The following is a 13,644-nucleotide window of genomic DNA, read 5'->3' as shown; positions in this document are numbered from 1 at the left end:
GGAAAGACAACATTCATCTCCATTTATCATAATGAAAACCAGGCGGAAGCAACAAAGCATGAGTGAATGGTTAGAACAACAAAATTGGTTTTGAACTATGGAGTTCATTAGGGGCAGCTCAGTCTGTCCCAACACTAGCTTCTACATGGTGCTATTGCTTATTGTTTGTATCATCATATGCCCTTGTACATAATGATCACCTGGGCCCAATGTGATGTAGAAGTTCATTTTTCAGCTTTTTGAAAAATTTTACAATAGAGTTGAGTAGACAATAAATGAGAATTTTTTTTGTCATCAGTATTGTAAAGTTCTTTGAAAACTATACAACAACATACAAGGGTAAGTTCTTATTAACCTCATATATGGGATCATTGTCACCAATATGAGGGTCCCAAAGGAGAGGACTACAGTTTTGAGCTCACAAAGAGGGGCACTGGAATTCTATTTATTTATTTACTAAACTCAGACACGAATAAGATTTTTTACACGTTAAAGTGATGACTACTGCAGTAGTCATGGGACGTTGGCAAAACTAGAGTATGAATTGAGTGGCATCTACCTTCCAAAGAAATTTTAAAGAGGATTAAAGCTGTGTTTCCAAAAACAGTAGCAGGAATCAAATGTCAGACAGGTCTTGGCGCAAACCTACTTTTCAGTAACCATTAGTCATCCTCCGACACCTCAAGGGAGACTTCTGGACAACACCACAGAGGTGAGGGTGCCAGCCCAGTTCTTCCATATTACTCTGTCCCAATGTTTAGAACCAAAAGCAATAGAAATATATCAACAGAACATACACACTAATTTAATTTGCTCCCTGGCAGATATGACTTGCCCACATTCCATCCCAAAGATAGTATTCTCTCCTCCTTATCCAGCAGGCATTCAAGTCTTGGCTATTCTCTTGTTAGGAAATTAGACAATACACAGATGGCTTGAGGGATTTTGTCCAATTAAGCATGCAGTTATTTTTTGGCAGATACATTGAGGGTATTTTTTTCTTTAAATAATTTCAGGGACTTTTTGTTTTAAATAGTCTCTAACCTGAGATCACATATTAATGACAAATTAGACTTTAATGACTAAAAGTTCTGCCTCTTCACTTTAGTTTTTCCTTACCCTGGAAGATGGTTTTCATTGATAAGAAACCTTCTAACATAGCTGATAAAACCTGTTGTTCCACTGTGCTTATAAGAGTAACCTCATTTGACAGTGGTTATTCACCATCAGTGTTTAACATTAAGTTGTAAACATCAGATTAAAGCTTCACTAGAGTATTTAGAAAGAGCAGGAAGATATTAATCAGGCTTAGGACTATAAGGAATTGAAGGAAGGACTATGAGCAGTTTGGCAAAAGAAAGTGTCTTTTAAAAGACATTCTTCCTTTCCAACTTATTCCACAGAGAAAATGTTACTCTTTAGAAATGTCACTTCCCATCTAATTCTTACCAAATAATACTTTGAAAACTGTAAATATTTACTTATAACCATGACTACATTTCAGACTAACATTCAATAAATGCAAAGATAAGTTTACTTTCTGCATTTAGCATGAAAACTTAAAGATCACATGTAATTAACATGTAATCTTTAGAGCTAGAAATTTCTAAGTTTTCAACGTTAAAATATAGAAAGAATTTAATTACTAGAAGTGTCCCTTACTATAGGGGTTTATTTTTTGAATAAGTTGTATCTTTTCTGTGTCCCAAAGGACTTTGAGTTACCCTTCTAAAACAAGTATCTGTATAATTAGATTTTTGAAATGGAAACAAAAACAACAACAAATTTAAAAAGGGGAAATATATGAGCTTCAAAAAAATACAGCCGAGTTCTGAGCTTTCTAGTGGTCAAGGCAAAAAGGACAACACAACATATTATGCAGTCCTCAATGTTATTTTACAAATTGTCAAAAGAAACAGTTATTTTGCATAACTGAATTATTAAAAATAATCCAATACATAGGTGTTTTTGCAAGTTACATTAACAGCACAAAGAATAGTACCATCACTAGAAATTGTGAAATAAGAATGCAACGTTGTTTTCCATAAGGCTAATTTTTTCTTTTTCAATTATAGGTGTCATTCAATATGATTAACCAGCCCCAAAGTTTACATTTGAAACACTCTGACTTATAGAACTTAGTTTAATCTAGCAGTTCAAATTACTTCAAATTTTTGTTTCAAAATTTGCTGGGTCTTCATTGTTAGAGTATTCTTTTGATATGTTAATTTAATTTTAATTAATTAATTAACTTGGTTTTGTGAAGGAAATTAACTTTGGGCTGGCAAGAATTTAAAGTAAATTTGGAGATACTAGCATGTGTTAAAATATCTACAAAAATGCCTGGTGTTATCCTTACTAAGAAAAAATTCATACTGATCCATAAAAGGAAGACTAGAGTTGTTAGCCCATAAATTTTTAGTGTTTAGCATAATGTACATCCTGTAATCTGTGACTTTCTTCTCTTCAGCCAGTGTGTTTCCGCTGCTAAATAGAACTTAAAGATTCTGCTGTGACTTAGAAACAGAATGTCTTGTCAGTTGGTAAGAAACCTCAGATAGGGTTAAAAATTCTCTAAAATTGCTATATTGTGAAATTTAAGTAAAGAGCCAAGGCAAAATGATGGCACTTTAATCAAAATGTAATACATGATGCTGGGTGAATTCCAAAAGTTAAGGTGATGAAAGTACAAGTAGAGAAAGAATTCCCTTTTTTTACTGAAAATGTTGATGTTTGAGTAGAAGAATGGAAATTACCTCACATTTGACCTTTTACTCTGATTGTATAAAAAAGGCTCCAGGAGATAGAAAGTGATCCTAAATATTCTATTTCACAAGTACACACTGTTCTTTACATGTTTTTATGTGCTTCAGAATGTCTTTTTCCTTCCTTGCGCGTGTCTTACAAGCTGTTTTAAATTTCCTATTCAAAATATGTGAGCTTCATATTTCTTCTAATTCAGAAAGAGGGAACTTGTATGTTTTCCCTAAAATATGCTTGGAAATTTTAGAATTCTTCTCTTTTGTGCTATGTGTTTGTCTTCTGAATCGAGAAACACTGCTATAGCAAGGATGGATAACATGGAAAGAAAGAGAAAGGAATGGAAGTTAGAAGGGAAAAAAGGATGGGGACTGAGCTATCCTGTGATGTTCTTATTCTGCAAAGTAAACATATTATCTCTGACCTGGATTACTGGTCTTCTTCTGCCTGCTACCAAAGACCTACTCTCCACATAGCAGATTGAATTCTTTTAAAATGCATGTCGGATAATGTTCCAAATTCTTTAATAGTTTTCTCCTACGCTTAGAATGACATTCAAACTCGTTATTGTAGCCTACAAGTGATCTGTCCTCCAACTCCTCAAATCTCTCAACCTAGTCTCTGCTCTGCTTTTTAAAAATGTCCAGACTTTTCCACTTCAGGTCCATTTATTTCACTTGACATTCTTTTGCCTGGAACACTCTTCCTCCCATTTTGATCATGACTGACTTCCCAAAAATTTAGGTCTCACCTCAAAATTCCTTTGCAGAGAGACCTTCCTTGACTAATTTACCTAAATAAGTCCTGTTTTCATTTCAACCCCAGCAGCCTCTTACAGTATTATTTGTTCATTGGTTTCTTTGTGGCACTTAGCACAAACTGAAATAATTTTCATTAACGATTTGTTTACCTGAGACTTGTCTCCCTGGATGAGACTGTGAACACCTGGAAAGAGCAGGTTCTTTATCCACTTGGGTCATGTAGGTATTCTATTCTCATTGACAATCACAATGTCTAGCACGGACTCTGTGCAAAATAAATTTTAGCTAAATAAGTGAATGCATTAAATAAATAATTTTGGTATGACTGGAGTATTGGGCCCGTGTGTGTTTTCTTGAACAGGAGGGTGGTAAATTAGAAAACTTCTAGAAGTTCTTCTAGAACATTTTTGGGGAAAGTTTGCATAATGACAGATAGGAAGAAGTTATGCTAGAAAGATAGGGTGAGGGCCAAATCCTGGGGGTTCTTGAATGTCAAGGCACATAGTTTCTGGAATCCCTTTGTGGTCATTGGATAGGTGCTAAAGGTTTTGAAGTAGGCAATGTGTATGAAATGCTCCTTTATGATTAGCCCTGGAAAATCAGGTGTGTCTCAGAAGAGCCTCATTCCCTCAGCAGTGGACAGGGGGACTCCTGAATGCAAACAGGGTGCTGACTTAATCAGTGTTCATTTCTTTTCCACGCAGCATGACAGCCACGTACAGTGTGCTCCTCGGCTGGCAGGAAAAAAATTTTGCTTAGTTCTTCAGAGTCCTAGGGGAAATGAGCCAGTGCTTCTTGAAGGCATGCCTGACCCCCGTCTCTCATATCTCAATGGAACAGTCGGCTTCCTTAAAAGTGATACCATCTCGCTGTCAAATCATTTCCCTTTCCTTAGTTGTTCTTTATTTGCAATTTATTTTTCTGATGCATAGAGTTACCCTCACATTAGAGCTATCCTCTCCTGTGGTTTGTTTTATTTTAGTCTTAAAAGAAACCCAGTTTGGAGCCTTTAATGTAGTTGGCTTTCTGTTTGTTTTAATAGAATAGTGGGTAGATCCTTCCTTAGCTGAAACCTTGTACCTACGAGGCATTGTAATAATCCCCAGCCAATAATATGGCATTATATGGAGTATACACCCAATTTACAACCTAGAAAGGTTCACCTGGATCATTTCAGATATGTGTATCTAATTTCTAAAATAAAGTACAAAAATATTAAGCTTCCAGTTAAAATAATGGCCTGTTTTATACTCTGGCAGCTAATTCTAGTTTCCTAAACTGGTTCACAATGATTTAAAAGCCTTGGCTAGTTCATGAGTAAGTTTTATGGTTTAAGTCATAGAATCTTTTTATACTTAGGGATGATGGTATTATGTTCAATACTGGGTTATAAATGGGGAAAGCACCAAATAAGCAAAAAACCAATGTGGTCAAATTTAAGAAAAGGAACCAGTGTATCAACATTGTCTGACAGTTTTCAGGAGCTACTGGATCACAGTCATCAGTGGTCAACAGTATTGGGAGCTCTCAGTGGGAATAATGACTTCTGAGATGTTATTAAACTTCTATCGTTTCAGTACATGGTAGCTGATGAAGCACACTCCCATATAGTATACTAATATACCTTTTGATTTGTGTGTAAAACATTTACCTGCTAGAAGTTTCTTTTCTCTTTTCGTAGACATTTCATAGACATCTGTATGTGAAGTAGGTGGGAAACAAAAAGATAAATAAGTCATATGGTCTCTTTCCTCAGAGCTCTAGTCAGAGAAATAAACATACTCAGGTAGACACAATGTATGGCAGCATATAAGTGACAGTAGAGGAAAAGGTATCGCATTGCAATGCTTGGCTACAGCTACAGAGTGGGGAAAGAATCTATTAGAGAAAGCAGAGTTGAAGTTAGGCTTCATAGGATATGTTAGATTTCAACCAGAAAAGACCAAGGGACAAAGGATCTCTAGGTCAATGGAACAACCTGAGCAAAACATGAAGGTAGGAAAATGTAAAACAAATATTGATTTATGTTCTATCACTTATAATGGTGCTATAGAACCTGAGTACGTCAGTGCAAGTCTGTTTTGTTCATGACTTATAGTTTGACTCTTAACTGGAGGCAGTTTTCACAACCACAAGAACCTTAACCATACTTACAAATTATGTATCCATGAGCATTATATGCTACTAGAGGCCCCATGCAGCCCTCCCAGCGGCGCCAGCTGCCTTGTGGCCCCACCTCCCACCCACTGGTTGTTCTAGAAGGTAATCCTGGAAGGTCATTCTGGAAGGTCATTCTGCCATCTTATCTAATTAGCATATTAGCTCTTTATTATATAGGATATCCATCATTAAGGAGAGCATATTTACATCCTTGCAACTGATAAGTCATGTATAAGTTGTATTATTTTGTTTATTTTATTTGATTTTTAATGATTTCTGAAGCATATTCATATATATTGCACAATTAATTTCTTCCAAAATCCTATGTAGTAGATGGTGGTATGGGTGTTTTATGGGCATTTTTCTTAAAGGAGAACTGAGGCACAAATGCTTAGATGACATTTTCCAGGTTCACACCATCACCCAATTTACAACCTACTCTTTTTCCTCTATATCTGTATACTTGCTTCTATGTAGATGTCCACAAATTCATATTTATTTGTGTTAGTGTGTGAGATATTGAGGAAATTTAGTGTGTGAGATATTGAGTTAGCGTGTGAGATATTGAGAAAGAAACGAGGTACAAAATTAGTGATTTTGACAGTCAAAATAATTCTGGGAGCATACAATTGAGAAAAAAATCAAAGTGGTAAGGAAAGTTGATTTCAGATGAGATTTAATGGAAGGCATGCCGGTAGGTAGTAATATGAAAATTAAAGGGGAATGGGGAACATTTTACTATCATTAGACAACTTTAAGGATGTCAGGTCTTGATATAAGCCAGTTTATCTTTTCTGAGGTAAATGTTAAGATTCTTTATATATCATGAGATGCAATTACTGGGGACTTTATGTTACTCATAATTGAGTGGCCAAACTGTTAAAAGCATACTAAGTTGAATCTTCTATGCTATTCCATGATTTTACATTTACTTGTTCAGGAAAAATTAGTTTTTAAGTCTTTATACTTTAAAAATAGATCAAACATTATTTGGATTTACCATGGAAAAGGCTACTAATATTCAGTTTTCTGATATGGGGCAAATAGATCTATTTACAGACATTCTTCATGACTAAAGCATAAGGAAACATGTCTTAAATTGAGTAAATTTAATTCCATTTTGTTAAAAATTTATCACTGTATGTTACATGGAAAGCAGTATATTAAGCGGATTAGGAGAAGATTTATAGTGTCTATATAGTGGTTATTAAAAGTTCTTCCTTTTGAATTAATGAGAATCAAACTTGTAAATTTGAAATCAAATACCTCAATAAAAGGAGTGTGGTAGAACATTGTATGTGCTGAATTTCACATCTCTTATTAGAATAATTTAATCTCACAACTTTGTATTCTTCATATTCTAGAGCCCGGTAACACAGTTGGTGTAGTAGATGATATACCCAATCCCATGCTTTGGAAAATCATAGGTGTGTTTATACTCCCATTGTTAGGACTAATGCAAAAGGGACAAAAAGAAATGAAGAGACAATAGAAGACAAAGATGTTGAAAATATGAATTAGAAGTGGCACAGCCCTGGCAGCTTTTTATTTTGATTAATTATAAAACAAATTGAAGATTCAATTTCCAGAAAAGCACAGATGACTTAGAAAAGAGGGGAAGAGAATGAACTTGTAACAAAGTACATGTATCCATTCTCACTAAACCCAAATCATCCACATGTCATTTTAGTAGTACTATTTATTAACCTCCTGCCCCTTGGGATGGAAGTTTAATATCGTGAATGTGAACTGTCACTTTCAAGCCTAGTACTGAGCCTGGTTTAGAAATATTTACCTTTATTTGATCCTTTTTCTTTTCTTCTTCTCCACAGCTTAACCAGTTGGAAAAAGCAGTGGAAGCAGGGCATACATTTTTCATGGCCAATCCTGAACACATGGAAATGCAGCAGAACATTGAGAACTACAGAACAATGGCCGGCGTCGAAGAATCCCAATTGGTAGATCGAGAAGCCAGACCACACCTGGTGAGCTCTGGGGACCCCTGCCAACCATGTGGAGCTAAATGCTCCTAAGTTTCATTTGCCTCAAAGCAGATTCCTGTGAATGGATATCTCAAAATGGTTCCTGATTTCAAAAACAGTGACATTTTTATACTTTTAGAGTTATTACATAAAATGTTATAATTATCATGGTTAAAAAATTGAGAGACAATGAAAATTATTTTAGAAAATCTGTTTGACACGGTGAAAAGTAGAATATAATATAAATATCTGTAACCCTTTCTGAGCTTCAGCTCCCCCGCCAGCATTATTTTCCACCTGGGACTTGAGCCAATGTGAACTGCTCAGGTCACACGATAGTTTCCTAGCTCCAAGTCCCCGTGGTTTTTCCGTTGTGTCTGTACTTTCAAATTCTGGAGTTTTGGTTTCAAGCTATATAATTATTTGTTTACTTAAGATGATAATATGTTGAAAGGGCTTCTTTTACAATTAGAGACATTTCTATTCTTAACATGTGGACTCCAAGGTGATTAAATAAAATGATAAGAGAGGAAGATTTTAAATGGAAGCCTCCCCTCCCCCCTTATTTTTTCAACTGGGCCAGGCCAGGAAATGGTTGTCATCACTCTTCCTGCTTTTTGTTGCATGGCCCTACCTACATTCAAAAGGATTAGAAAGTATCGTCTTTTTGGGGGGTGAGGGAAGGACTAGGTCCCATGCAGCCAGAAAAAGCCCAGGATTTAGTACTGTAGCCAGCACAAAATGACATTGCTCTTTAAGTAAGATGAAGAGAAATATGTTAATACACATTATAACTACAGCACATTTGTGATAATATAAAATTAAAGGAGCTTGGTAACCTTCTCTGCCAATATATGACCTGGCATACTAAGGTCTCTAGCTAATAACTTCAAGATCTCATAATTTTCTCATAATTGTGCAGTTATCTATCTATCTTTCAGCCCCGTATGTCACAATTCCATCAGTCAATATGAAACAGGACATGAAAGGGTCTGAGCTGTCTGCTGCTACCTACAAATAAGTAGGGACGAGGTTGAATCTTTGTGGTGCGTTTATTAATCAGAAAGCCAGCAATCTGAGGGAGGAGCAGAAGTGTAACACCCTGAAAAGATGGCTCAAACAGTTCATTTTAAACAAGCTCTTATATAGGGTTAGTGGTTGGGAAAAAATTTAAAGTTAGTGAGCTCCCAGGGTGTGTCTCTTTCATTGTATTTGTAAAGATTAGCAACAAGTGCTTCAAAGATTAGCCCAAATGCTGTCTCCCTTCAGATAGGTTCTGTCCTTGATCTCGGCTCTGAAGTGCCTTATCTCCAGGGCCTGTTCTCCTTCCTTTTTTTTTTCTTTTTTTTAATATTACTTTATTGATTTCAGAGAGGAAGGGAGAGGGAGAGAGAGATGGAAACATCAATGATGAGAGAGAATCATTGATCGGCTGCCTCCTGCATGCCCCGCACTGGGGATTGAGCCCACAACCCGGGCATGTGCCCTTGGCTGGAATCGAACCTGGGACCCTTCAGTCCGCAGGCCGATATCCACTGGGCAAACCGGCTATAGTTGTTCTCCTTGATATAACATGTCCTTTAGTTCCCCAGAATTTGCAAGGAAATCTCTTCTTTATAGTGAGTAGCTATCAAACAACTGTGATTCTATTTCTATTTAGTGCCCCTTCCCTGTCATTCCACATTACTTTTAAGTCTTATATCTATGAGATTAGTTTCTTATGGAAAGCATATTACTGCTGAAGGAGAGGGGAGGGTGGAGTCCTGTCTATCCCAATGTATAACAGTCCATCTACAGAGGCTGTCACTATATTTTCCAGGGGGAGTTGAAGCATGAGATGGGGCCCATGTTCCCATTTACCACACATTCCACCCAAACATGGATGCTTTCCTTTCCACTCCCATACAATCTGCCCATATATTTTCCACATATATCCTGGAGAGGGAGGAGGATGGGTGAGACATTACATTTGATTTTTTACAGCAGTCATATAGCATATAGTAAAGGAATAATAAAGATATATAATAGATTTATACATACTAGTATCAAAGTACATAAAGTTGATTATCAGTCCCAAGAACATTTTTAAATTATGTTAAGATTGGACCATTCTGTCAGGTTGACCGGATTTGTTCTCCAAGGCAGCCCAGCAGTAGCAGAGAGGGACATTTTATTAACAAAACTAACAGTCTGAAACATTGGACCTGAGAGCCACTTCATTAGCCCATCTTGAAGAGCTGTGAGCCTGCATTGAACTAAGGAGAATAAGACAAATGTTTAGTAGGTACCAACAGAGGCAAATGAGCACTAGTGGGTAGTATACAGGCCATTGCTCTTTCCTGTGTAAAAATAGTGGCTTGTTCATGTGGTCTTTCTGGTCTTCTATACCATACCTTTTGACAAGTGACATCCCCTCCAGCGCAGAATACTAGTTGTGAGAGGAGGAATACAAATCTTCCAGATCAGAGGTCCTCAAACTTTTTAAACAGGGGGCCAGTTCACTGTCCCTCAGACATTCCACACATGCGCACTGCGGGCCGGGGTGAGTTGGCTGCTAAGCAGGACAGGCAGCGGTGACAAAAATACCTGGAGGGCCGGATAAATGTTTTCAGCGGGCCGCATGTGGCCCACAGGCCGTAGTTTGAGGACCCCTGTTCCAGATGGAATAGTAGTTGGCCACTTATCAATTATGGTAGGTTATAAAAGCAAGCCCGGGGCAAGACCCTCCTCCCCCCATGGGGCTAGGGGAGCGCACCAGCAGGTACTTGTTTGAGTTTCCCATGGCCAGGTTAATACACTAGCTCTAGGGTATTAACCCGGGGTGCGGGCAACAGCAGGTCATTCTCCGCTCCCCAACAAGGTCCTATTTTCAGCCCCTTTCCATACCTGGGACCAAAACCCTTTGGGGATTTGGAGTCTCCCCTGTGGCTGCCAGAGACCCCCATGACATCCTCTCCTGGGTTACATGTATGTTTAATTCCCCCGGTAGGGCTAGATCATAGATACCAAGCACCTATACCTATTTAACTGCTCTTTTGCCTCTCGTGGTGCTTCTCCTGCCGATCCTACTGTTGGCTTCTCCTTGTAAGAATTATAGAGGTTTCAGGTGCAGACAGTATAGTCTTGAGTGTGCTCAGGAAGAAAATGAAATTGACCGACACCACACTAGTTGCCCAGTTAAGTCCTTTCTTATCTACAATTAGTTGAAACTGGGGAAGTTATACTTTACCTCGGTGCCATCCTTTTTCACCCTGTTACAGCGCAGGAGTCCAATATCCCACCTACCTGAGTGGTCCCGAGTCTGCATGAACCCTGCTATCCAAGTGCCCTGTGGGTGGGTGCTATTTGAAAAAAAAAAGTTTTTCTGTTTCTTTGCAGGAGAGTTACAGTGCAGGAGTTAAACATTACGAGGCTGATGACTTTGAACAAGCTATCAAGTACTTTGAACAAGCTTTGAGAGAATATTTCAATGAAGATACAGAGTGTCGAGCCCTGTGTGAGGGGCCTCAGAGATTTGAAGAGTATGATTATTTAAGGTATAAAGCTGGTCTCTATGAAGCTATTGCAGGTAAAACTTACTTATTTTCTTTTATGATTTTAAATTCATAAATTTATAAATTTTTAAATTTATTTTATTATAGAAATACTACATGCAATCTCTAAAAATATTTCAACAACATAGAAGTGTATATATATATTAAGAAGTGAAAGATTCTCATATATCTAAACACTCCTATCTGCTATAGATACATTTATGTAGTTCAAATTTTGGTGACTGTGCTCCCAAATATTTTCAGATGCATATCTAAATATTTATGTAAGATAATTCTATTTTTTTATATAAAAATAGGACAATACTACAAATACTAATTACCAGCATATTTTTTGTTTTATTTTATGCTTGACAATGTACTGTGGACTTCTTCTCGTGTAAGTACATGGAGATCTACCTTATTGTATTTAATGGTTGCACAATGTTCCATCAGATGGTGACAGCACAATTTATTCGATCAGTTTTTTACTGATGAATATTAAGGAAGTTGCAATTTATTATTTCTATAAACAATGTAGTAGTGAATAATTTTATATAGTATTCTTTAGTTATTTAAAAGGGTATTATGTGTGAGAATTTAATGTGTTACAAAGTAGTAAAATAGTAGGTAATATACATTCTACATTAATTGAGGAGATTAACTAGTTAACCATTTATGGTGGGAAGTGAGTTTTCTAGTGTATATAAAAATATACACAAAAATGCATTCTATTTATATTAATAATTTAGGTGTAAAAATAAAACTGTTAGAAGAAAATGCAGAAGAACATTTGTGTAATAGTAGGAAGGAAAAGCTCTTCTTTGCATGGCAAAAACAAGAAATATGAAGAAAAAGGTAGACCTTAGTAAGACAAACACAGAAGATACAGTAAGTCAAGCTGATTTACAAAGGACAAGTGGGAAAAACTGAAAAAAAAAAATTACAGGCAAAGTGTTAGTATCCTTAATATTTAAATGGAGCATGTAAATTATTATGAGTGGTAATTTATATGTTATTTACTAGTAGTAATAATAATAACAAATACTTACTTTGCAGTTACAATATACAAAGCACTTCTTTATCTCTCTTTTAATTCTCTAAACAACTTCTTGTGTAGATACTATTGTTATTCACTCTCTTCTTTTTTTAAAAATGAGGAATTTGTACCTCTGAAAGACTAAGTAATGTGATTAAAGTGAAACTTGGAATCCAGACTAGACATTTCTCACTCTGGGGCCCAATGTTTTAAAAGTTTACACAATTGAAAAATGAGCAAAGGGTGATTTATTCAATAACAAATGTTTTACAAATAATTGTTGAGTATGTAGTATGTCCCAAGTTATAACAATGGTAGAGGCCTGGTGCACGAAATTCATGCACGGGGAGTGGAGTGTCCCTCAGCCCAGCCTGTGCCCTCTCACAATCCAGGATCCCTCCGGTAGGGTCCCTAGGCCTGGCCGGCGATCAGGGCCTATTGGGGCTTTCCTTTCCCTTACTGCCAGCAGCTAACCTCGCCCCTGCTGCTGCCACTGCTTGCCATCTGTGCAGTGCAGCTCCCCCATCCCCCACCACCAATTGCCTCCCTCTGCAGGCCACAGGCACAGGCATGGGGTGCGATTGCTTGGCTGGCCTGGGCCTCCCTCTGCGGGGCAATCAATCGTGGGACCCCCAGATCAATGGCTCTGCAGAGGGAGTCCCCGCCCACATTCCGTAGCGCAGCCAGCCTCTTGGCGTGAGCCTCCCTCTTGGGGCGATTGTGGAGTGATATTAGGGCCCTCCGATCAATCACATCGCACCTTCCTTGGCTGCCCCATGCCAGTGCGTGTCATAGTGTGGTCGTCTAGAAGGTCGTCTGGATGGTAGTTCTGTTGTTCAGTCGTTTGGTCGATTTGCATATTATGCTTTTATTATTATAGATGAAAAATAGCGTTCAATTTCACATATACTCATAGAAATATAAATTCATGAAGTCAGCATGCTCTCCCCAACTTCCAGTGTTTTCTCTCTCCATAGAAAGTGCCACTCACCTAGTAGTAGCTTAAACCAAACCTCAAGAAGTTATCTTTCAATCCAAAATTTCCCTCAATTCCTATACCCCTCTAATTTGTTACCGAACTTTGATAGATGTCCCCTTCTAATAGTACTTAAGATTCCCTGGTTCTCTTCACCTCTTTCACTACCACCCTGCTTCAAATCAACAGTCTATTTTCACTAAGCCACTGTGATAGCCTCCTTGCTGGTCCTTACGTCCTCTTCAGGTTTTACTCTGTAGGGCCCAGTGGTTCTCAACCTGTGGGTCGCGACCCCTTTCAATACATCCTGCATATCAGATATTTACATTACGATTCATAACAGTAGCAAAATTACAGTTACGAAGTAGCAACGAAAATAATTTCATGGTTGGGGGTCACCACAACATGAGGAACTGTATTAAAGGGTCGCGGCATT

The 13,644-nt window shown here is 37.5% G+C and overlaps 1 protein-coding gene across 3 annotated transcripts in view; it reads left to right on the top strand.

The window, feature by feature from the left end:
* Window positions 1-13,644, top strand: part of P3H2 (prolyl 3-hydroxylase 2) — a 166,078-nt gene that overhangs the window by 119,457 nt on the left and 32,977 nt on the right. For all 3 annotated transcript variants that reach the window (XM_006765870.1, XM_015565386.1, XM_015565384.1), the window contains exons 2-3: window positions 7,514-7,666; window positions 11,042-11,231. In XM_006765870.1, coding sequence (XP_006765933.1) covers window positions 7,559-7,666; window positions 11,042-11,231 — 298 coding nt within the window. In that variant the 5' untranslated portion in view covers window positions 7,514-7,558. The remainder of the gene's footprint in view (window positions 1-7,513; window positions 7,667-11,041; window positions 11,232-13,644) is intronic.

The sequence above is a fragment of the Myotis davidii genome, unplaced genomic scaffold, assembly GCF_000327345.1.
Source record: "Myotis davidii unplaced genomic scaffold, ASM32734v1 scaffold41, whole genome shotgun sequence".
NCBI lineage: Eukaryota > Metazoa > Chordata > Mammalia > Chiroptera > Vespertilionidae > Myotis > Myotis davidii.
This window is presented reverse-complemented; position numbering and strand designations above follow the sequence as displayed.